The 25,137-nt window shown below is 43.8% G+C and overlaps 1 protein-coding gene across 6 annotated transcripts; it reads right to left on the bottom strand.

Moving 5' to 3' along the window:
• Positions 1-3,181: 3,181 nt before the first annotated feature.
• On the bottom strand, positions 3,182-23,724 carry LOC147637775 (guard cell S-type anion channel SLAC1-like). Of its 6 annotated transcripts, none has more exons than XM_086799606.1 (6): positions 22,928-23,692; positions 22,525-22,598; positions 21,132-22,148; positions 19,811-20,581; positions 19,655-19,686; positions 3,182-3,788 (listed from the first exon to the last, which is right to left on the bottom strand). In XM_086799606.1, exons 3-6 carry the CDS (start codon positions 22,056-22,058, stop codon positions 3,353-3,355), a joined length of 2,166 nt encoding a protein of 721 aa, XP_086655732.1. In that variant the 5' UTR covers positions 22,059-22,148; positions 22,525-22,598; positions 22,928-23,692; the 3' UTR covers positions 3,182-3,352. The 6 variants fall into 6 exon arrangements, with proteins under 6 accessions (XP_086655732.1, XP_086655728.1, XP_086655727.1 ...); XM_086799602.1 differs by having other exon boundaries at positions 22,520-22,598; positions 22,928-23,691; XM_086799601.1 differs by having other exon boundaries at positions 22,520-23,724.
• Positions 23,725-25,137: the final 1,413 nt, after the last annotated feature.

Below are 25,137 nucleotides of genomic sequence, written 5' to 3'. Positions count from 1 at the left end.
CCACTTTCAACAATCTGACACTCATCCACTTTCAACACAAAACTTACCTTGTCACCTTGCATGACAAACAAAAGTAGATAAGTTTTGGTACTTAAAATATTTTTCTATTAGCTCGCACAAGAAATGTAAAAAGGTACTTACATTGTTTAGGCAGTCCATAGAATAAGATCATAGCTCTTTGAAGACGTTGTAGATCAACAAATACATTATTGAACTCATTATAGGGATACATGATCTTACCATTTGTGCCTCGCTTTTTTCCCCAAGCTCCAATGGTTAATGTATCATTGATGCAATAGTATTCTCTAATTTTTTGTTGCACATCATCATTGCATGTCCTCTTTGCTAATCTTATTTTTTTGGGGACCATTCTGAACCTCCTCAAACGCTTAGAAGATTGGTAATGTCATCCATTATCTCATTTGCAAGTACCTGATCTATGTTGACGTGGGTCTCGAATGATGGAAAGAATGTCACACCTCCTCACACAATTACCTAATATTTTCCCAAAATCTTGAGGACCATTATCACCACATGCTTCTTTCAAAAAGTTCCTATCACAAACCAATGAAGATTACCAAAAACACCTTAATCTATTGCTTATAACAACCACAACAACCAAAAATACCTTAATCAAAATTACTTGCCAACAATAATAGACAAAGAACAAAAAAACAAACCTTGATGCTTGGATTCTTCACTTTGCGAGCACCACCACCACCTACGAGTTTTTGAATGTTATTGATTGCGCTCTCTTGCTCCCACGAGGGTGATCTTCATGCGAGATATTGTGTCTTGTAGCTTCATAACGCAAGCCTCTTTCTCTTTGTCTCTTTTCTCCAGCTCTACAATATTATTTTGTGCATCTTGTAGTACATGTTACGCACTACTCAAAGTGCTTTGTAAGCTTTGTATTTTTTATTGGAGGAATTGGACTCTTCATGCATCACTCAAGCTCTGCAATACCCAATCAGCCCATTCTCACCCTCTCCAACAAACTGAATAAATGAAGGGAGATCAGTGAAGGGTGGAGGACAATGCGAAGAAGGAGCATTAGGATAGAAATATCCATCAATCCAAAGATCCACATTAGTCCGCCGACCCTGTTGTCTTCGTGCATGCTTCTCCTGTGCATTCAGCCATTCTTTCTTGATTGGTGCATATTCTTTCTTTACTTTGCCCTTAAAGAAGAGAGTAGATGTAGCTTCTGAGGAGCTAACCCATCATGAGGCCCAAAAGGCAAGTGGAATCAACCAGGTTAGCAAAGAGGATTTATCTTTAATCACTCCCTTTTTCTAACACCAACTGAATGGAAGGGATTTCCTTGGAGGTGAACTAGAGTCCTTTTGGGTTTAAAGGAAAAAGTGCATAACCATTATTAAACCGGTTGGGTTCCTACCAAGGCTTTAAATGCAATATGGTGGAGATAGATCCATATCCACTTAAGGGATCCACTTATTGTGCAATATTGAGGAGATAGATCCAAATCCACATAGGGAGGAGAAGAAGAACAGCACTCATCTCTCTTTTTTTGTAATAGAAGATATATTACAAAAAATTACTTTACAAATGGCCACATGGCCGCCATGTGATGTACTCACTTTTTCTCACTGAACCATAAGTGTAGCTCGGAGTACCCTCGTCCAATATATAGCCGTGTCACACACACACACCCTCTCTCTCTCTCTCTCTCTCTCTCTCTCTCTCAACACACACACACATGTGCGCACATCACAAATGCACACACACCAAACTAATCAAAAAATAAATAAATCTTTTTAAATAAATAGAAACAAAGAGAGACACAGAGAACACACATGCTTTCTCTTTCTATTTATTAAGAAGTGTGTGTCTCTCAGGGAGGGGGGGGGTGAAACTGCCACTTTGCATATTCCCGATGTGATTGGCAATATGCCATGCGGTAGTTTTTTTTCCCGAATTGAGAGAGAGAGAGAGAGAGAGAGAGAGAGAGAGAGAGAGAGAACATAGCATATTGACAACTGGCACTATACCACATGGTAAAATTTTTTATATAAATCCTCTCCAAATTATATTTGAGAAAAAAACTTGCCAAGTTGTTTTTTTGGCCTCTAACTCCCCTTTTCTCTTTCTCTATCTTACACACACACACAACCTCTCTCTCTCTCTCTCTCTCTCTCTCTCTCTCTCTCTCTCTCTAACCATAACAACAAGAATCGACCACCACCATTGTGAACAACACACCACAAAAGCGGGGTAGCGCTTGATTTGAACCTAGGTCAGGTAAAAAACCTTTAGTTGCACACTTGAAAATTTTTGGATGTGACTATTGTATGTTTATATTCCAAATGCTTAAATGCTTTAGCCCAAAACTTGGCACATGGGGAAAGCCTATTATGTTGAAAGCATCCATTAACTAGGCCTTCTTAGAGACTTAGCACAGTTGAGAAAGTCTCTCAACGTGCTAGGTAGTAGGTTTACTAGTCACCACTAGCCGGACTCGAATGAGAAATGCACTTCGTTGGAAGTAGCAAATGGGAAATGCAAGAAACAAAAGGGGCAAATTTCACCAGCTATACGGTAAGATTCTCCCTCTCCCATAACTCTTCCATTTTGGCACATTTTGGACAGCTGAGGTGTGAGGGAAAAAAAACAAACAGGTGCAGTTGTTTGTTTCATGGGAAAATTATATGAGTCGCATCACACGAGGGAGGATTCTTCTGATAGGTGATTCTATCTGAATGGAGTCTAGAAAGCATGCAATAGAATCATAGTGTACACCATTCAAGAGGTACCATAGAGAGCACCATGTGCTGGGATACCCTCGTGAAGCACCTTGGGTTATGAATCAATGTGCCATATAAATGAACCCCACATGATGTGGTAAGACTGCTAGACAAAAACAATGCAATCTCACACCACTTTCTCAGCCTTCAAATCCCCATATGCAACATTGAATGAGTGGTAGCCAAGCTAGTGGTCCAACTATGATCCATCCGTGCACGCGCGCGCGCGAGAGAGAGAGAGAGAGAGAGAGAGAGAGAGAGAGAGAGAGAGAGAGCGAGTTTCTTTTGTTAGCAAGGTGCAACCATGATGACACGTATAATTCAAATTCACCTTTTCCTAGAATCATATCATAATGGTAACACTAAAATGAGCGTCCCTCTCAGCATGTCAGCATGATGGAAGTAAAGTGGCAATAAAAAAAAAATTCTGCACCTTTATATCAAGCTAACCTGTCAACATCTTAGAAAAAGGCATAGATCACCAAAAACAAGCCATTTTGAGACTCCATATACATAGCTCAAGAATCTCTTGTATCATCATAGTCAGACACTCCTTTTAAGAAAGATGGGGATACATGAAGACTCCTTCAAAGCTTCATGGTTCCTTGATTAGCATGCTCCTTTACTGGAAGAGGGTCAGAAGCAACACTGACCAAACCATTCTGAACGGATGCTATTAAAGTCACCCCCTCTTTTGACAAGAAAAGCTTATTAGAATCATCCCCACAATTCTCCGACTTGGTTTCAGATGTGCAGTTTGAAGAGTCTGATTTTAACCCCTTGTGCTTTTGCTTGTGCCGCCTTGTTGTGATGGCAATGGCCAAGTCATTTGGAAACAATGTGCCCATTACGGCATGGAGTACTGTGGAGAAAAAAAGGCTGAACACCGTGACACTTGAAATCAAGGAAAGCATTACCGCCATAACCTGTGTGATTGGATGCCGTATCTCAAGTGAATAATGGATTGCAGCAATGGCTGATGCTGTCATCGGAAATGTGTATGCCCACCACGCAACAGAAAACCTGCAGGTTCCACATGACAGCAGATGTTGGCAATGGAAAACTTTAATGACATAGTACTTGTGGCCTACTTTTGTGCAAGTTCACAAACCTTGAACACATTCCCATGCAGATCAGCCATCCAATACAGCTAGATAAGATGCACATGCCTAGAAAAGTTTGAAGTATTTTTGGTCCTGATATGGCCCTCTAGAGTATTGACATTGTTGCAGATTTTTACACCATGCTAACGACACCACTTACAAAGCAAATCTAGATACCTAATGTTGACGACAATGAGTTCATCCAGAACTGTTGTGATACTCTACAAGTTAAAACCCTTGCCCTAGTGGACATCTTGCTGTGAACCAGAAGCATGTGCCACCATGCTAGGCAACTAGCTAGGGTTAGGGTTAAGCAGAAAATCAGCCCATGTTCTTTTTTTTTTCAGAAAAGAGACTTCTATCAAGTATCATACAAAGGGAGATCTCAAACCAAAAGGTAGGGAGATCTCAACAATTCGGGGACACTATGCTGCCATAAAAGCCTAGGAGTGGAGAAGAAAATACCATGGTTCCACTCTCATAAATCTACTGCTGCATTTTGTCTGCATAGCTCTAGAAGATCCCTGTATGGGGGTCCAGGTGGCCAAAAGAGTGTGAACGATGTCACTCCATATACTGCAAATATATTGGGTGTCACACACCTGAATACCTCTGAGCATCTGATCTTCCAAATATGCCATGCCGTGAAGATACCCAATGCCCCTGTGCTCCTCTGCACTCCCATAAGCAGTCATACATTGTCTTGGGTGGAGCTAGGCATCTAGGACAAGAGGGGTCCATGCCAAAAACAGATCTCCACTGGTTCCCATCATGTAGTAGTAGGATATCTGGCTCCTCCTGTATAAATGCCAGAGTCTCTGCCATAATCTCCTCTGAATGGGGGGGTTATGTCATACACCTCCCAATGAGATCTAAGAGTGGGAAATCTCTGGGTCTGTTGAAGCAAGAGCAACCTGGTGTTACACACAGCGTAACTGTGAAGAGGTGTAGCTGAAGAAAGGTATGCTCATCATGGGGTTAGTCACGTCACTCTGTTCCCACTCACCACGGTCCCAATGTAGATATTTGGTAGGGCATCCATCATATAGCCATAGGCACTATGAAGCATGAATAACCATTACTAGGGAAGGGTCAATATATTAAGCTTTTTCTAGAGCGACCCACTACTCTCACTGGACAGATCACACAGCCAGGTGAGGTGAGATCACCTGTACATCACATCTCTCCATCATCCAAACTGAATGGAATAGAAGGGCAAGTACTCTTGTTATGCATGTCACGATTGTGACTAACTCTCTTAATCTCTCCTTAATTACTCCTTAATCCCTTATTAACTGAAAGGACACCTGTGAAGGGTCACACCCTTACACATGGGTCACTATCAAAGGACATGTCTATTCATTAAAAGGCACACCCCTAAGTCCAAAGGACATAACCGTTGATTCAAGAGCCACCCCCCTTCCCAAGGATGTGTCTCTTCACTTGTACCCTTTCGGCCTCTATTTAAGAAAGGCCCCTGTCTCAATGCAAACAACTCAGTCTTTCCTATAGTATTTGTCTTATGTTCATTAATTAGGTCTTAATCATGTTAATAAAGCTATAAAAGCTTTACAGTGGTATCAGAGCAAACTTTTTTCCGCCCTGTGTTATGCCCAAACCCTAACCCTAACCCTAAAATCAATCCTAACCCTAACCCTAAAATTAGCCCGCCCAAACCTTAAAATTGGGTGTAGCAAGTGTTGAATGGAAGAGAAAAAGAGAATGCCCCATCAAATTCAGCACCCAACTCCCATTTTTTGCTGATTAATTTTGGGCCAGCCATATGCAGGAAACTATTGAATAGAGGCAAGACAAGAAGCAACCCTTCAATCCAGTAGGCTTACCTCTTCAAGTGGCACCCCTTCATGAACCGGCACCCCTCCCAAGAGCAATCACACCCCTTCGTGGAACCTTTCCCAATCGGCTGCCGGCGGAGAGCGCATGACGATTTGTTGATTTTTTTTTTACAAAAAATTTTAACGAACACCCCTCATAACCCAACCAGGTTATGACTCTAAGGCTTTAATGCCACGTATGCAAACACTTTTTTTTTTGAACCACAAACTTACCTTACGGGCCCCTACAAAACGGCGCCACCGCGCAGTTTCGGCCTGCACCCGCCGCCATCCTGCATAGAGTTTTCTTCGCGCCAACGTGCAGTCGTCCTTCTCCTCCACGGATTCAGCACCCGTACCTCTCCTCCTTGTTGGCATCCTGCTGTCTACGCCTGTGATTGGACCAGCCACTTGTAGTCAGTGCTTTCTGTTGAATTGACGGCTACTATCCTTGGTGCTTCTTCTCCAGCAACACTATTTATTATGGCATCCTTCAGGTATGCTTTTTCCATTTTCTTGGGTATGAACATCTCACATAATGTGGAGTATTAACATATCGAAAACCTGCCGTTTCATTCTTTTGCGGGCTCTCCACTCCTCCGGAGCCAATATCCCTTTTTACGGGTTCAAAAGCACCTCTCAGATCACGTGGACACACATTACCCTCTTCTCCGACGCCTTATGGCAAAGGAGACCTATGATTTCAGTTATTTACAAGATACACCCTCTCAATCCATAGTGCCCTCTCCTACCCGTGTTTCTCCACCAGTCTCAGCCCCTGTTCCAATGAGTGTGCCCCCCTTTTCCCAGCCCATTCATTACCGCCAACTTCTCACCTCCGAGAATTCGACGTGTGGGTGATCTGTGTTCGTACTTCTGCACAGGATCTGGATCATTATTGTTTTATACTCAGGCGTCATCCTTATCTGGGCGCTATCCTCCCCGAGTGTAGCATCATTTTTCATGAATATTGCACCTATTCTAAGGACGTTAATCCATCTTCATTCACGGTGCGCCCTTCTACACCGGAGTATACACCCTTGACACCAGTAGTTGCCCCTACCCCTATACCTTCTTCTCCACTAGCAGACTCTCGTGCGAGCCCGGTCCCAAAGGATCGCCCTTACTATACTGGATGCTCTATAGCCGCTTCATCAGTACGTAGCCTCTCATCTCGGGATTTCCAAATGCCGCACCCTCCAGCCGATGGTTCTTACTAGAGCCCAGCAGTGTCATCAACAGCAAAAACCCCCAGAGCCTCATCACCCTGAAGCCTCTACATCAACATCTTCTCTCATGTGGCAGAACCTATTGACATACCAGCCCCTCCGGAATGGCAACCAGCTTTGCAGCAACTTCAACAGCAACTCCAAGAGTCTATGGCATCCTTGGCTTCTCAGATCCAGCAGCTCCACATGGATCGCCACTCCTACACGAGTTCCGTACCATCAGCAGATGTTTCAGCAACAGTACCAGCAAACGCAGACGTCATTCCTTCCAAGGTAGAAGGCGACGACCTTAAAACTCTTTATCGTCTTTTACAAGCTAGTAAAACAAAGAAATTGGAAATTAAACCCCCTGACTCTTATGGTGGTCAGCGCAATAAGCGCATCTTAGACCAATGGCTCTACAAACTGCGGTTATACTTTGAAACCATGACCCTTTTTGATTCCAAAAAGGTGATTTTTGCGGTATCCCTCCTCAAAGACACTGCTTTATTGTGGTGGCAACGACGACAACACCCCGGAAAAACAGTTACAACGTGGGAAAAATTCGAGCGGGTCCTCCGTAAGCAGTTCATACCTGCCAATGTGGATTTCCAAGCCCGTACTCGGTTACGCCATTTGGACCAAACTGGTTCCTTGGCCTCTTATATCTCCCAGTTCACCAACTTGATACTGGAGATTGACTCTTTGTCCCCAGCGGACGAACTTCATGCCTTCGTTGAAGGGCTCAACCCCACACTGTGTGCCGATGTTCAGAAATATAACCCTGTCGATCTTGCCGATGCCATACGATACGCCGAGCGCGTTACAGACATTGATTCTCGCAATTCGGCCTCTTCCCGTCGAGCTAATGACTTTCAGAAAGCCAATGGATCTCATATGAGCCGAGATAGTCACAGAGAGTCATCTGGCACTTCTACCTCCCGGCCTAATCCCCAATGGAATAATTCTCAACACCCTCGCCGATCAGAAGGATCGTCCTCTTTTCGGTTCCGACGTTCTCAATCCTTCCAACCATGCAGTTCGGATCGTGGACGGGACCAAAAACGTGACCAATCTCGCAATCCTCGTCCCTCTACTGTTCCTTCTGGTGGACGGGATTGTGCACAATTTGTAATGGACCTCATCGTTGGTTTGAGTGCCCCAAAAGACCAACCCATCGACAGAATTCTAATGCTGAACCCTCCACTTCTGAGGAGAAACCCCTAGTTGCTGACAAAGGAAAGCGTGCAGTTAATCACCATGCTATTGTACATGCTTCAATGATTACCGCTACTGCTACAGCACAAGCTGCCTCTTCACCGTTGCCCCAGCGGTCTACTTAGGTTTTGGTTCTTCAAGGCTCTATTTTCAGTCACCCCATGCAGGTGCTCATTGACAGTGGGTATTCTCATTGACAGTGGGTGTTCTCATAACTTTGTGGGAACCACCTTGACTCAAAGATTGAAGATTCGGACTTCTCCAAGTGCTGTTGTTTATGAAGTAGAGCTTGCCGATGGTTCCACATCCTTGTGTAACACCATTGCCAAACACCTCTCCTTTCGAATTCAGCACTATCGTGACAAATTGGATTTCCAAGTCATGAATTTGGCACATTATGATATGATCCTTGGTCAAGAATGATTGTATCAATATGATCCCCTGGTCAGTTTCCGGAACCATTCTATACAATTTGTTCAAAATGATATGCTTGTGGCACTGCAAGGAATCAGAGACCAACCTTCTACACCAACCCTTTCAGCTCTTCAAGTGAAACGGTGGATCCGCAAGAGTGGTTGTTCCTCAGCACTTTTAATAGTCTATTCAGCCAACGATCCTCTCGAGGACATAGATACAAAGGTGATGTATCTCAGGCAACCTTTCTTTGCTCCATACTTGGATCCTTTTCCTCAAGAGCTTCCTGCGGTTCTCCCACCTCGGCAACCAGTCGACCATGCTATTGATATCCTTCCTGACAGTGCTCCACCTACTCGTGCTCCATATCGAGTTTCTTTTACGGAATCTCAAGAGATACAGCGACAACTTACTAAACTTTTGGAGAAAGGACATATTCGACCAAGCAAAAGCCCTTTTGGAGCTCCAGTGCTTTTGGTGAAAAAGAAGGATAAGTCTATGCGCCTTCGCATCGACTATCGTGCCCTTAATAAGTTGACTATCAAGAATAAGTATCCTCTTCCGCGTATTGATGAATTGTTTGATCAATTGCTCCATGCAAAGGTCTTCTCCAAAATTGATCTTAAGTTTGGATATCATCAAATTCGCATTCGCAAAGGTGATGAATATAAGACACCTTTTCGCACAAAATATGGTCATTACGAGTACCTGGTCATGCCATTCGGGTTAACCAATGCCCTTGTAACGTTTATGAGTCTGATGAATGATCTTTTTTGTCCTTTTTTGGACAAGTTCGTCATTATTTATCTTGACGACATCCAGGTGTTCAGTCGTAATATGAAAGAACACGACACATCTTAAGATCGTTTTCTAAGGTGCTTCGTAACAACGCTCTTTATATTAATCCAAGCAAAAGTGAATTCTTCAAGACATCCTTGGAGTACCTTGGACATGTTGTTTCAGCAGACGGTATTTCCGTGGATCCAAAGAAAATACAAGTTATTGTCAATTGGCCGACTCCTACAAACATCCATGATGTTCGTTCTTTTTTGGGACTTGCCAACTTCTATCACACAAAGGTACATCGATTTTCCGAAATAGCTGCTCCTCTCACATAACTTCTAAAGTCCGCTCCTGCATTCAAATGGACTGAAGCCGCAACACAAGCTTTTGGAAATTTGAAGACAGCTTTGACAACAACTCCTGTCATAGCTATTACTGACCCTACTCTCTCCTTTGATGTTTACACGGATGCTTCTGATATTGCCACTGGTGCTGTCTTAATGCAACAAGGACGTGCTATTGCGTTTGACAGTCATAAGCACTCTGCAATTCAAGGAAGATACCCAGTATATGACAAGGAATTTTTGGCTATTGTGCATGGAAACATTATCTCCTTGGTACGGATTCAGTGGTGAAAACAGATCATCATTCTTTGAAATATATCTTCACGCAGCCAGTTATGAATGCTAGGCAAGCGCGTTGGATCGAATTCTTAGCCAATTTTCATATGACAATTGAGTATGTTCCTGGTCTTACCAATGTGGTTGCGGATGCCCTCAGTTGTATGCCGCCAGCTTCGGTCTTGGCTATTTCTACAGTTGAAATGGATATACCTCAAAGTTTCAAGGACCGTTATTCAAAAGATCGTGATTTTGGAAATGCATTTCGAATTCTTAATTCTCAGAATGCGACTCGAAGTTGTGGATCACCCTCCGTTGCAAACTGTCAAATGCATCTACGGTCATAACACCAACAAGAAGTGGCATACCAAGCTGTGGCAAGCAACACCTTGTTTACCACTAGGACTCGGGACGCTAGATCGAGCTTCTTGGACCTCCAATGAAGGAGCTTTTTCTTTATGCTCATGAGCACACAGGCAAACTGCTGGGCATGTGTAATATCTATCCCGACCTATCATACAAGATACCTGGCAGTGTGTCCTCTCCCAATCCAAGTGAAGCCAACATCTGTGTCCCAATCAATCTTCTCAGAGCCACTGACCCGAAATTCGCCAGACTTATGTCAATTTATAAAGGCCCTTGGTGCAAGACAAAACCCTTCCAAGGAAGTGCGAAATGAGCAAAGACATGAGTAGGATGTCTCAAGAAACATTGCTGTATCATCAGCCAACTCACAATCCAAAAGCTCCTCCTCTATGCACGAGGGCAATCTCAATCCAGATACTCCAGCAGAGAGGCCATCATCCCCAAGACATTTATATGTGGTAATGCCTGAATTGCATGTCTGAGCTCATCTGCTGAAAAAAGGGCATGAAGTAAAGCACATAAGTCATCCGAAATCAACCTATGCAGGGCTGCTGTGCCATATCCCTATGAGGGGAGTGAGCCTCTGCAGATAACAAGCGGCAGTAGAAATCAGAGGCAATCCTCCTGGCCATGTCAGGCTCTCTGCATGTTCTGCAACTATCTACTGTTATGGGAGAGGCCATGGGCAGAAAATCAGCCCATATTCTGACAAATAGTGTGAGACAGGTCCCCAGAATGGGTAACAATATGCTTCCGCAATGTGTGCCTCCCTGTCTTTTCATGTCTGTCTTCTTCCTGCCCCTGAGATGGCCATTCGCATTCCTCTGGTTAGCTGCTCACTACCTTCTATTTTTGGTGCTCATTTACTGTCAAGGGCTTATTGGAGACATCTGCTGCCAGCTTAGCACTTCCTTGAGCCTAACACAAATTACAACTGAGCATGCTACTGCATTCTTAGGGAAGAACCCTGTCTTTATCATGCCCTCACATACATGATGCTAAGCTTAGGCTGGCTTTACAAACGTCTGCCAACGTTCTGAGCCTGCACAATATGTGGGCCCGTGTTTACAATGTGCCTGCCATGGAAAAGGCAGCACCACTTAACACAAAATGGACGAACAACCACCTAATTGGCATGCACGTGGCTCCTATGAATCCAACTCCCACTTGCCAGCACCAAGACCTGCACGAATTAAAATCCCATGAGATCCCACCCAAAAGCTGGAATGCCGAGAATCTCTCCGGAGGGGGCTGCAATGATTGGAGCTTTTCATCACGTCCAAGTCATAGTCCAAGGGGGGATGCCGACACAATTTCTAGTTTCCTGGCTGTGACTAGGACTGCCAGAGGGTAAAAAAGCCTCAAGCATTTGAGTTCCCATAAAAAAAGCCCCACAATTGGACATTGGAGCGTCCAAGTACCTGTCCATCTATGCTTGTGAAAGGCCCGTTATATTTTCCCCTTCGGGGCTTTTATGGCAGCAAAGCGCCCCCAATTGGTTGAGATCTCCCTACCTTTTATTTTAAGATCTCCCTTTGCATGATTTTATTTTACTTAATAGACGAAACTTTTCTGGGAAAAAAAAAAAGGCCCCTTGTATTTTCCTCCTCAGACAAGCATGACAAGACTAACATTTCGTTCATCTCCCTAGGCAGTACAGGCTAGCATTTCATCCATCAGCTTGTGGTACACTTGGGAAGGTTGATGAAATTTCTCAAAGAACCTCATGCATGCCCTCAGTTGGTAAGTTTAGTCACACTCAGGAAATCAGAGGGGTTTCGCTCACACTTGCAATATCCAAACCCAGAGGACGAAGAAAAAGATTGGCGGCCTTCTTTGTGATCTATTGTGTGTTCCACAGATGGCAAATTTAGCGCAACAATGCCTTGCACTGTTGCTCAAACACAGCCTATGCCATGAGGTCACATGCAAAATACATATGCCCACTTGCAATTTAGACATGACTCATCAAAAATAGTCAAGCCTGCCAATCTGCAAGCATGCCAGGTGATACATCCTCCATAGTGCCAAAATCAAACAGCACCACAATTTTTGTGGCCTCACATTTGATTATGATCCCTTCACGAGTTCATGTATCTTGCACTCTCCTTTTGTTAGGTCTCTCTCTCTTGCAAATCTTTCAATCTCCTCATAAGTGAGCGATTCCAAGGATGCAATTGAAGTAGACAAGGTTCTGAGGAAGCAGGAAAGGTGCAAAAGATCACAATATCAGTTCGTTTATCCCAACATTCCTTACCACTTAAGTGAGCATATGGAAGCATTATTAAATAAACAGTTCAAAAATTTGCCTTAGCTGGGGCAAGCACCTGGATCATCCGCGCTGCCGTATCTTGTGATTAGGTCAGGCGTGAAGGTTTTTTCTTCCTTCAGGGTGACTCTGGCCCGTCTTGTGTGCTCTCTGATCCTGGCCTGAAGAGCATCCAGCTCCAGCTGGAGAGGCTTCTGCAGTATTATCGTGCAGCCTAAGGGAGGCTTAACTTTTGTGAGAGGCGAGAGTGTGTGTCTCAACTACGGTACATAAATTTTTAGCCCACTCAAAAGGTGCAGCCAGGAGTGCAGGCCAGACTACAGCCAAAAAGACACATGAAACAGGGCTTCAAGGAGCTAGAAGCTGGATCCACAGTAAACAGCCTGACAAAACCCTAATTCGAAATTGTGTGGTCTTGAATAGAACTTCTTTCACCTCCTACCTCTCCTGCTTTCTTTTCCTGCGTCAACATACTTTACTGTGTTCAAATCGCCACCCACCCTTTTTTGATTGGCATTATGGCTTCTGTCCAAGCCAATCATCCTCCATCCCCACCGCCTGGGAGAACAATTCCTTTTTCCAAAGACAAGCTTGGTACCTTACAGGCAGATTTTGATAAAGAAGTCAAGATCACAAAGATGTACGGGTCTCCGCTCTCAAGCTAGAGATTGGATCCTAGCGGCGCTTCCCACAGAGCTTGCCTTGCAATTTACCGATGCCCGCTTGCTTGGAAGGGGCTTCTTCCAAGAAGATTTGAATTCAGCAGAGGCAACCTCACAGACTCTTGAGAGCAGCCCATTTCCTCTGAGCCCGAGGAAATCTTCGTCCGATACCACTAGAACTTTGGCTTGGTGCTAGAGGACTGCAACTTTTGTCCGATCTTCCTCAAGTTCCCTGGGCTCCCACGGATCTATTGGAAGTTTTTGGCTTCCATAGGGTTAGCCTTTAGACAGATTCTGGAAGTCCTGCCCTTCCAGAGACACCTTCCACGGCTACTGTAGCTGTAGCTGTCATGGCCAGTGTTGATGGTGTACCACGAGTCGTGATACTTAGTAGTGACCCCTATTTTACAAATGATCATGTGATGGTGCCAAGACCAGATGGCTCTTTATTCAGACACCGGATGGAGATTGCCGACAGGCATAAAAAACCTCATAATAATTTTAGGGTTTGGGAAGGTCTTGCCACTGAGAAAAAATCCTATGGTAGTGTCTAATCCCTTGACAACAGAGTTTTGGTAAGTACTAAATGAAAGGATTAAGTAATGTTTAAGAAGTGTACTCTCATAAGAATATGTAGAAAAATAGTGTGATTTGCAGTACATGATTTGAGCACTAAACCAAAAGGAAAAATTGATTGTGATGTTGTAGGAAGCTGTATCAAGTTCCCAATGTCATATTTGAACCCCCAATGGTTCAAAAGATCAGAGATGATTAACAAATAAAGCGTAATTAATGGACAGTTTTTTTGCTAACAGTGCAGAAAAAGGGGCAACTTGGAGGATACAATTGATAACCTTCTTCTTAGGCGAGCCCAAAAAGCTTTTAGGGCTGAGAGGAGCAATGAGTCTATTGATGTCTTAAGCCTATAAGTATAGGATTAAACATAGTAATCAAGGTGTTACCAAAGCATGTCTCTGAAGGTTGCACAGAGCTGAAGCGAGCGATGTAGTCCACCAAACAGACAACGCCAACGGATTCTCCATGGTCGAAAATCCCCGGATACTTAAGGAATTAGACCGAATCGCTGTGAAATGTCTGGCATTGCATTTTTTCCCAAAAACGCAAGCTCTTGTAAATCGGGTGCTGCTGGCGATGGTGCGCTCGAGTCCCGCCATTTGAAGCACCTGGCGGCTTGCGCCTTTGAGCTGTGGAAAGGCCCCAAGTAGTGGTTTGATCAATGATGAGGTGTGGGGAGAGAAATCAATCCTCTATTGCTCATGGGTAGAAGAGGAGATGACCTAAATGGAAGAGAATGATGAAGAAGAGATTAATTACTTACTCATAATTAGTTTAAATGATAAGCTAAAGCTAATCAAGTTGAAGGAGAGTAGATATGAACTTTGATACCATGTTGGCAATCATAGAAGATCAATCATGGAGCTATGGAGGATGGAATATCTCCATGATTGTGGAATGTGAAGAAGAGAGGGAAGGAGAAGCCTGAGCACACAAAAGAGTGGGCACAACACAAGCTGATTGTATTATGAATAATATGAATGTTTACCACCAAGTACAATACCCTTTTATAGGCACCAAGCCCTATCTTTTGACTCTAACTAAGAGGTAGACCACACCTAGCGTATTCACACCAAGTTGGCTATAGACCTAATGAACCATATGTTGGAGGTGGCAATTATCGTAGCTACTCTCGGATTATTGCATGACTAGAAGTTGTGGTGGATTATCCCATATGCAAGAGCATGGGAAGTCGAAAAGCCATATATAGGGTGTGGTGGGCCGTGGCACCTCGTTCCTCCAGCCGGGTTTTTTTTTTTGGGGGGGGGGGGAGCAACAACTAGGAGATGGGAGCCCAGCCGCCGACGTTGCTCAGTGCCCTAGGGTGGTGTGTCTGCTGCTACTGCATGACTTTGACATGTTATCAGAGCTCGGCTTGTGGGGTCCTGGGTGGTCCTAACCTCTGTTTGATCGAGGTGCTCGAATTGAAGGAGGGTGTTGGAGGTGGCAATTCTCGTAGCTACTCTCGGGTTATTGCGTGAATAGAAGTTGTGGTGGTTTATTCCATATGCAAGAGCATGGGAAGTCAAAGAGCCGTATATAGGGTGTGGTGACACCTTGTCATAGATATCTCCTCCGGCCGGGGGTTTTTTTTTTTGGGGGGGGGGGGGAGGGGAGCAACGGCTAGGAGATGGGAGCCCAACCATCGACGTTGCTCAGTGCCTTAGGGTGGTGTGCATGTTGCTGCTACGTGACTTTGACACCATATGCCCGTATCCCCAATGTCACATGGTATTTTGGTGTATTATTTCAACACTCCCATCCTAGAGAGACAATGCCTCACCTTCTATCGCTTGCACTCCAGGTTTTCTTGATGACTTGTCTAGACACGTCCAGTCTCGTTTTCCTAGGAGGCATTTCAGGCGAACGTTTTGGCTTTTTGGTTGTCTTTGTCCTCCACTACCAGCTCATACAGCTTCCTTGACTAGACTAAATTCTGGGCATTGTGGACTATCTACCGTGCTCAGAATCGACTGCTCTTCTTTGGAGATCCGTTGCAGCTCTTTGTTTACTTCCGGAGAGCCCTTTTACAATCCCTCCAAGATTCTCATGAACTCAGAGACCTTTCCTTTCAACAACTAGAAGTGTTTTCCCATTGTTTCTAAACTAAGTAGCTGCCCCACTCTAGGGCAACTATGAATGTACATTGATTCTTCTAATAAGACAATAGTTTCACCAAAAAAAAAATGTGTGTGTGTGTGTGTGTGTGTGTGTGTGTGTGTGTGTGTGTGAGAGAGAGAGAGAGAGAGAGAGAGAGAGAGAGCTATATTGAGTGTCTCCAAAGGACCAGCAGGGTCTATGCGACCAAACAGTGTTACAATAGTTCCATGAGATAGCTAGATCATGGAAAAGAAAAACATAAACAACTCGCTACATGTACAATGATGATGATAATAGGCATTTCTGCATACATGTGAAAACATATTTCCACATCATGATGATACATAGGGATGTTCATGTATGTGGGGTATCATCCTCATCCATCTAGAGTATCCAGAAAAGGGAAGGTCTTAGGTGATGACTGTTGAGAGGCTCACCATGTCCTCTGCTTTTGGGAAAGTGTCTCTAAGACGCTCGAGGATCTCCCTGATCTGGAGCTGCCATGTGGAGAACTGGGGGCCCATGGATGTCAAGTGCACTGTAGCTAGTGGTGGGCATGGTCCATGACTCGAGAAATTCGAGAGGCACCATGGCCTGGCACAGATAGACAAAGGTGCCTCATGGTTCACTAACTGGTGCTGCTTCTTGCATCTGGAAAAAACTAGTGATGGTCGGCTGTGAGGTGTCTCGAGACTAGGCTCTGCTCTCTCATATGGAGGAGAACCTATGTCTGTTGAGATCCATCAAGTAAAGTCCCAAGCATCTCTTGTCAAGGAAATCAATAATCTTGGACAACAGACCAAATATTCCTGGAAGAGGCAATGAAATCTCCCCAGATCTCATAAATGCTAGGCATCTGTAGGCAGATGTAGGTCCCATCCGTGTCAATCTCTGTAGAGCAAAGTCTACAAATCCTGTCCTCTCTGCCTTTGCTCTCCCTGTCTCCAGTCAAAGGCAGTGAGTTGAGACCCAGATTTGCCAAATCACGATCTGCATGGCATGTGACATATGCCATAAGGGTATCCCGACCTCTCAATGAATCCATCTGTTGTGATCCTTGTAGAATTGCATCTTCGCGGGGGTAGTTCTAGGGGTGTGAGCCCTGTGGTGTAGGTGTGTAGGCTAAGGAGATCAGATTGAATGATCCGGTTGGTATCCTGATGGGTGAGACAGAGGGAGGGGTCACCCAAGCTATACTGGAAAGGTGGAAGGTGGTCCATATGCAAACCCTGTGTGAGGAACTAGCGGGTTACTCTAGCATACCATACCCGATCATGCCCAAGACTCCCAAGCAAGCGTCACTAACTTGTGGTTGTCCAGGGTGTGGCAGAGATGTATGTATGTCCGTGCATCTACCACTAGCGGAGCTTCCCTGAACTCTGCCAAGACAATAGGGGGTGGTACTGATGCTTGCTCCGGATCATATGAGAGAACATCTTGACCTAGATCCTTTCAATACTCCTCCAATCCTTACTGCCAAGGTCTGGCCCTACACAGGGAGCCCATACATCACCACTGGGATTACTAAAGTGTCGAAGAGTCATCCCTTAGTGCTAGTTTCCTGAAAGTGTCTGAAAGCATTGTCTCTCGAGGAGTTCGAGTTCCATAGCCACTCGCCAATCTAGCCAGGACTACTGGGTGCATGGTGAAAATTGGGCCAGAGAAGGTGGCTCCCAAGTATACATATGATGTGATGATATCCACAGGGTCTCCGATGTAGAAGAACTGATGTCTCAATGCTACCAAGCGAGGTGTTAAAGATCATAACCTTGGTCTTCCCAAGGTTAACCCTGAGGTCCCACTGCCCCACAAAAGGTGTGTAATGCATCCAAGTTTCTGTAATCCCTCGGCTAAATCTGAAATGAGGACTATATCATTAGATTGGAAAGGGATCAAGGTGCTGTTTCTAAATCGTGTTAAAGTTCATAACCTAAGGTTAACCTTGAGGTCCCACTGCTCAAAATCGGTGTGTAATGCATCCAAGTGTCTCTGTAATCCCTCAGCTAAATCTGAAATAAGTACCATAACCTAAGGGTCCCACTGCTCAAAATAGGCGTGTAATGCATCCAAGTGTCTCTGTAATCCCTCAGCTAAATCTGAAATAAGTACCATATCGTCTGCATACGATAGGAGAGGGATCACGGTGCTTGCTAGGGAGGATGCCACCTAGTCTGTCAATGAAGTCAGAGATCTCTTCAATATAGAGCCCAAATAAGATCAAAGAGAGAGGGGCAGCCCTATTTCACCCCATTCATGCTAGAAATCTCTTGTGGCAAACCTCCTGGAGCCCTCATTACTAACTCATAAAGAGTTGTGATGCCCCATATCATCTCTGATGGTACACCAAAATCCTGCATATGCCTAAGAAGGTGTGGCCACAAGGGAATGTCAAAAGCTTTGCAGAAATCCAGAGAGAGAGAGAGAGAGAGAGATTTTCCAAACCTAGCCATTTAAAAAAAAGAAGCATGAGCCATTTCAAGACAAAACCTCAAAATGGATAAAACCTCGAAATGTTTCTTGTGACTATGGCACTGATGGCTGACAAGTCACCACACGTCAGAGTTCTTATTCAAGAATTTTCTTGGCTTATCATAAGGCACCAATCAAAAGGTTGTGCATTCTATGATCAGAGAACAGTACTACACCCCATCCCCTCCACCATCTCCTCGTAGCCACATTACCCCTCTCAGAATTTATACACAAGGTGGATAAGGACACAAACCCTACGAAGACCTCTGCTTCATTGCAGAAAGCAGCTACAGTGGCTTTGACATCAAGCCAAAGAGGCCTACACTTGTCTCCTCGGGACCATCAGGTGGCAAGACAACTAGACAAACATCAGGATCATCAAACCCCACAATAGTGGCCTTCACCTTGCATGACTCAGGTATGATCCTCACCAAAGTCATTTGTTTCAGTGATTGCTCGATCTGAGTCAGGGTTGTACTAGCGGAAGTGCGGTTCTTTCAACCCACAAAAAAGAGAGGAGGAAAAGCCGAGGCATGTATACTTCAGAGAGGGCACCTTGAAAAGTTATTGCTGGCTCTTATGTAGAGGCTCCTATTATGAAAACAAGAAACAATATAAGCTTCAATTCTCCTCGTCCATGCCATAATTGATAGGATCTATGAGGACGAGTAGGCCCTTGATGGAGGAAGCACATTTGTACTGCTCCTAAGTGCTAACCCGTCAGACCATCTACCATTGGTTCTTCACCTCCTATCTTGTAAACGTAGTGATTCTACTTTGCATCCACATTACGGCAGGGAGAGGATGTGAGACACCTCAAGGATGCACATGGTGTACTTTCTTCTGATCCCACCAAACCATGCCTCTTTCCTCCCTGACTTCCAACATGCTTAAATAGATTCAGCTCGGGAATTAGTCAAACAGGCTATCCAATGTGCATTGTTTGAATCAGAAGTGGGAAACATGGCACAAGAAATGTGTGCCTCATCGAAGCATAAACTTGCAACTCTCACAAGGACATGATAATCACACGTCTGCTGTAAATCAAATGATGGCATGTTAAGTGAGGCCAGCTAGTCAGTCACCCTTAACTTTCATGTTGAGGTCTTTGCAAGAATGACAAAAAAGGATTCAACGACAATTTCGTTCTGTCACAGATGTTGTTTTCCAAGGGAATTAACCTCCGAGTTAATCTTAACACAGTTATCATCAAAGTGCAAAATCAATGAAAGCAGACATCTCAAGGATAGATTTTGATAATCTTACTGGAATCCACAGAAGAAGTTGATTCGAACAACCTGCAGGACCGTGTGGAAAAGTAAGGGGCCAATGGCTTGGAACTATGGACTGCTTTATAGTAATTTGATATTTTGGATATGAAAACACATATAGCCAAATAAGGATCTAAAGGTACGAACTCACCAAGGATGAATACAGGAACAATGCCACAAAGTAAGCAACTCTTGAAACATGATCGAAGTCTCCAACTATACTTTTCCAGGCAACACTAGCAGCACTTGGAGCGGCTACAAAGAGGAAAAATACAGGATGAAGCTCTTTGGGAACAACCTCTGCAGTAGGCAACCGCTGGTAGAGGGTTACAAAGAGAACCAAGTAATGAGCACAACCGACAGCCCAGAAGAAAACAGCTGACTCTTTCCAACCCACTACTGCTGCTAACAATGCACTGACAAAATTTCCCACTAAGGACAAGTGAGTGGAAGGATTTGCCACTTTGGATAGTCTTCTATTTCCTCCTGAAAGCCACTGGCCATATATCTTCAGCTCCAACATCAAGAGTGGTGTAGTAAATAGACACCATACAGCTGGATGAATAGAAGTAGCAATACTCGGAGGAATGCCCAGGGTTAAAAACATGCAGGCTATCCATGGTGCAAAGAAAAAGTTTACTCGCACTGGGTGATAGTATTCTCGCCGCACAGCCTCAAAATACAACAAGCATTTCAGAGCATATATAATGGAGATGCCAACAAGTGCAGAAACAGCCAAACACCACAAGAGAAGATTTATGATCAGGGGTATTCTTAGAAAACTCATGGATGCACTGGTGGCCAGAGTCTTCCAAAGCATCGCTTGACTGCCTAACCCAAGGCAAATACCAAAGCACCCTATTGGAAATCGAAGAAGAAATGGCCATTGCTGACCAAGTGGAAGTAAGAGCTCTTCTGAGTCCTATACAGCCAAAAAAAAGCAATTCATTAATACCATTAACATTATGATTCCATACCACATTTAAGGAGGAGAGACAAAACAATCAATTGCAGTATGATCTTCAGGCTTTATACCACACATACATATCATTTTCTTAAACATGCAGACCATCCAGAAGGTTTGATCCTTTCCTAAATGCGCTATCATAGCCAAAACCGATCATTAAAGAGATCATTAAGTATAGTTTTCATTTCTCAATAGCAATGCATCGATGAGATGATGCAGACATGAGAACATTATGAAATCAAGTGTAAGTAACTCATTCCTCAGTAGCATGCATGTATGAGATGATGCAAACAAGAGAACATTATGAAATCAAGTGTAAATTAAGTACTACAGGAATGGTAACAATGAATTGCAAATTCTTTCATGAGTGTAGTGACCATCCAGTCTCCTCAATGAAATTATGCACCCATGAATGCAATAGAGAGCAAAACATCCCATGTAGCAGTAAAGTTTGAAATGTCTTCAACAACACAATAACATTCCCAAAAGGCCAGTTTCCTCTAACCTTCAATATTTCCAACTCGGGACCCTTCAGTGCATCAAAGTAACGCCCTGCAGGAATGGCCTTTTTGCCCTGATCACAATCACTCTTGGATGTAGCATCAGATGACTTCTCTTGTTTGGATTGCAAGCGTGAGAGTTGCTTTTCGAGTTTAGCAGACTTTGTTCTGAACATGACGTAGTTTTCTTTTTTTGCTCCATCCAAATCATGTGAAGTACATCTACGTACTGGTCCAGAATGAGTACATCCACTGCCATTCATTGTACCTGAGAGCTTGGTAGTTCTTGGCATTGGCTGTGAGAAAAAACTCCTCTTGAATTCTTTCTTTGTAGGCTCAAGCATGGGATTCTGGGGTGCTTGAGGTGCATCACCACTGTCTGCCCCAGTGGCATCACATTGGCTCCTAGAGTGAAACAACACTTTTTTGGCTAATTCAGCTTGAGCCCCACATGGGGTTGATGGAACTCCTCGTCTTGACAATATGGGCTTTGGGGTAAGGACCCCACCAGATTTCGGTGTACTTTCGTTGGACATGTTTTGGTTCTCTGCTACCAGCTTAGATATGTCCACTGTTGCAGCAGCTTCACTAGGAGCGTCTGATCGGTCGATTGGAGCCGCACCATATGTGAGAGAAACCCCATCCCCTTGAAGGTGACTACTAAGCCCACTACCATCAAAGCCTGCGAATGCATTGTTGCTGTCCTCCAATTCCGCAACATTAATGCTTGAGTGAGTACTTGTGTCAGGGGAATCACTATCTAAAAAAGAATAGCTTCCCATCGAAATCATCTTGAGCAGAGGTGGAAAAGTCTCATCCATAGGGCTAGCTTCAGTGCCCTCAACCCGTTCTCTGTTGAATGGATCCTCCCTGCCTTTATGGATGCAATCCACCCTAAGTTCTGTCAGTGAAGGCTCATCCCTTTTTGCCATGGTTACTGTTCATGTAACCCTGAAACCTTGGTCAGTGGCTTCAATTGCTTCGAAGTAAAGGAAACCCGACCTCATAAACTGCTCCAGCACCTACAGTAGAAAACTGGACATAATTCAGAACCTACTTATTACTCAGTATGAAGTTTTGAGTATGTAGGTGTCGTCCTTCTTCGTGCAACCTACAAAGGAAGCAATAACTAAGTGATCTGTGTAAACCAATATTATCAACTGGGATGTCTGATACGAAGGCAGCTTTGATCTTGATTCCGAAACATGAAGTGAGCACATCGCATGATACAAAAGTAGCAATCGTCACGTATGCTGTAGAAACACGCTATTTCTAACCATGCATCTACCTGCAAGTGCTTCTCACATCAAGGTCCAAAAACACAGTGCTCACATAGAAGTGAAGGGCAAAGAAAAAACAGTGACAGAGAGGTGGATAGTCCATGGCTAAATACCTTACAGCGTTGCAAAAACGTTGCTGGACGCCCGTGATATCTGTGTGCGCGGCAACATGCAAAAATGGCCACCACTCTTCTGCGCACATAACAGGTCTTGAGGTTAATGTCGTGGAGCGCAGATTAAATACTGGCAAAAAAAAAAAAAACAATCGCCCAGTTGGGTAGAGAAAGGAAGCCGGTAGCCCAGTGAACAACACACACGAGCTCGTCCAATATCTCACACGTGCTCTGTTGGTGTGACTGCACGTTCTCAATCGTAATTGCTTTGGCAATTGTGGGCTTAGAAATGGCCAGCGCATGTCACAAATCAAAAATATGGAGAAAAAAGTTGGGTTGCATGAAATGAATGATGAATAGCACTAATTTGCCGCTAAATTATAAATTCAAATTCAATTAGTTTCCCACCACAGTCTTCTGCTTCATCTCATGTTCTATTAAAACAGGAATTGCTCCAGTAATTGGGCATCCTTCCCACCACATCCTTGAATAAACATGGTACTTGAACCTTATGTGATGTATGCTTGACCTGGTTAAGCACCGCAGTGAGACATGCACCCTCATGGGCTAGAAAAACCACAATGGTAAGATCTATACAGTAAGCATGCCATTAGAGTTAAATAAACAGCAATTTTTCAGCCCAAATTGTTGTAAAGTTGGTTAGAATTTAGACAGACAAGCTAAAGTGAGTGTTGTTGTTATTATGAGGATGATTGTTTGGGGACAAACTGATGTTGGAAGGCCCAGAGTGAAGGGGAGATTGGAGACCACCCCACACACAAAAGTCTCTCTACCACTACCTACCTAACAATGTTGTCTAGAAGAGAAAGTAGGAAGTTAGGAACTAACAATGTTGTCTAGAAGAGAAAGCAAGGTGAAACCAAAAAGATTCAGACACAGCTCAAATTTTCACGGCTCAAATTGAGAAAAACGGTTATAATTTTGCCTAGCCTTGAATTTAAAGATTCAAAATTTTGAAGTTTTAGTTATAAAACCGATTAATTGATACGTTTTTCCGATAAAAACCGGTTGGGTTTGAAGGTCATCCTTTTTTTCACTGGTTAGAGAAAAAAATTATTTCTGACATTGGCAAGGTGAAACCAGAAAGATTCAGACACTAAGAAATTTTATATAACTAGTATTAATGTGACATGGGGAATTATTCTACTGCTTCAAGTGAAGAGCAGCTTACCAAAAAAAAAAAAGAACTAAAAACATAAAAACATAAATTTTATTAAAAAAAGAAGAAGAGGAGCATCTTATAAAGGTCTGACAAACAAGCATGAAAAAGGGCAAAGTTTGTTGACTTTAGAGGGAAAAAAAGCAAATAGTTGAATTTCTTTATTTGTTTAGTAACCAAATAATATTGTTTTGGAAATTGCAAATTGGAATATCAGTTTTGCCACTTGGCCAAGCATTGATGATATATTCCTATGAAAAGGAGGCCATTGACACTATTGAAAAAATGACGAATCACAATGGAATGAAACTATAAAATAAAATTTAAAATGACGAATCACAATGGAATGAAACTATAAAATAAAATTTAAAAAAAATCCGTTATCAACAGAAAAAGATACAATCATACATGCTGCATGACACGTGTAACTGAAAAACAATAGAAAATTCATTGTTGTAAAAAGGCGAAATAGGATATTCTAGACATTCCCAGTTTCACCAAATTCCAAAAGATGTGGAGGCCCCCAAATAAACAAATTTTCATGATTATAATTTATATATGGATATATATATGGCTTAGATTCCAAGCTTCATTTCACATTTATGACAAGTACAGCTGCACGGCCCTCTGTACCCACTCATTTCTGGTGCACTTGCTGGTGGCGGACAGCTTTTACACGCAAATTGAGGGATGTCACGCGTTTACACTACTGCTGGCCTCAGCTCATGCATCCGCGCTTGGTGGTGCTATTCACGTTTTTGCGTGGCATTAAATAATTAATGCACACTACGATGAGCATTAATTATTTAATGCCCCACACCCTTAGGTGAGCCTAAGGTTCACAACCTTATACAAAACCCGCTTAGCGGGCGCGCCTTGAAGAGAAGGCAAGGGAAAAGCTTCACGAACGAGGGCAAAGGCCTTGAAGAGAATGCTCACGGATGCAAGGCTGTGTGGAGAACGGGAAAAGGCAAGGGCACACAAACAGAGGCAGCGGACTGCGGAAGAAGCTGTAGCTTGCAGGAGGGCATGGAGAAGGGGAAGAAGATAGAGATCGCCTTTGCACCGTCCTGGACTGGGAGAGACAAGCAAGGCGATGACAGAGAGCGAGCCTGCTTTTTGGGGAGCCACCCCAAAAAAAAAGAAATTAATGGAAGGTGCCATTTTTTCGATTAAAAGGTTTCGGAAAAAGGCTATTCGACCCTCGTCGCTATATCGCACGGTGCTTTTAATAGGCGCCTCAGGTGGGATCGACGGGCTGAGACGAGCGCGCGATTCTCGGCCGTCCGATCCCATGCGATCAAAAACTAAACTAGGACGCGCAATCGACGGCTGAGACGAGCGCGCGATTCTCGGCCGTCGAATCACATGCGATTAAAAACTAAACTAGGACGCGCAATCGACGGCTGAGACGAGCGCGCGATTCTCCAATCACTCT

This window comes from Cibotium barometz, chromosome 6 (genome assembly GCF_041138505.1).
Source record: "Cibotium barometz isolate CiBa-2024 chromosome 6, ASM4113850v1, whole genome shotgun sequence".
Taxonomy (NCBI): domain Eukaryota; kingdom Viridiplantae; phylum Streptophyta; class Polypodiopsida; order Cyatheales; family Cibotiaceae; genus Cibotium; species Cibotium barometz.
Note: the sequence above shows the minus strand (reverse complement) of the source record. Positions and strands in the feature narration are given on the sequence as shown.

What these genes read in the sequence shown, in the direction of transcription:
- LOC147637775 (XM_086799601.1), bottom strand. Translation starts at nt 22,058, where the DNA reads ATGGCAAAAAGGGATGAGCCTTCACTGACAGAACTTAGGGTGGATTGC. An exon ending in CCGAGTTGGAAATATTGAAG is followed by an intron (nt 20,582 to 21,131) that starts GTTAGAGGAAAC and finishes TTGGCTGTATAG; the next exon opens with GACTCAGAAGAGCTCTTACT. An exon ending in TGTTCCTGTATTCATCCTTG is followed by an intron (nt 19,687 to 19,810) that starts GTGAGTTCGTAC and finishes ACGGTCCTGCAG; the next exon opens with GTTGTTCGAATCAACTTCTT.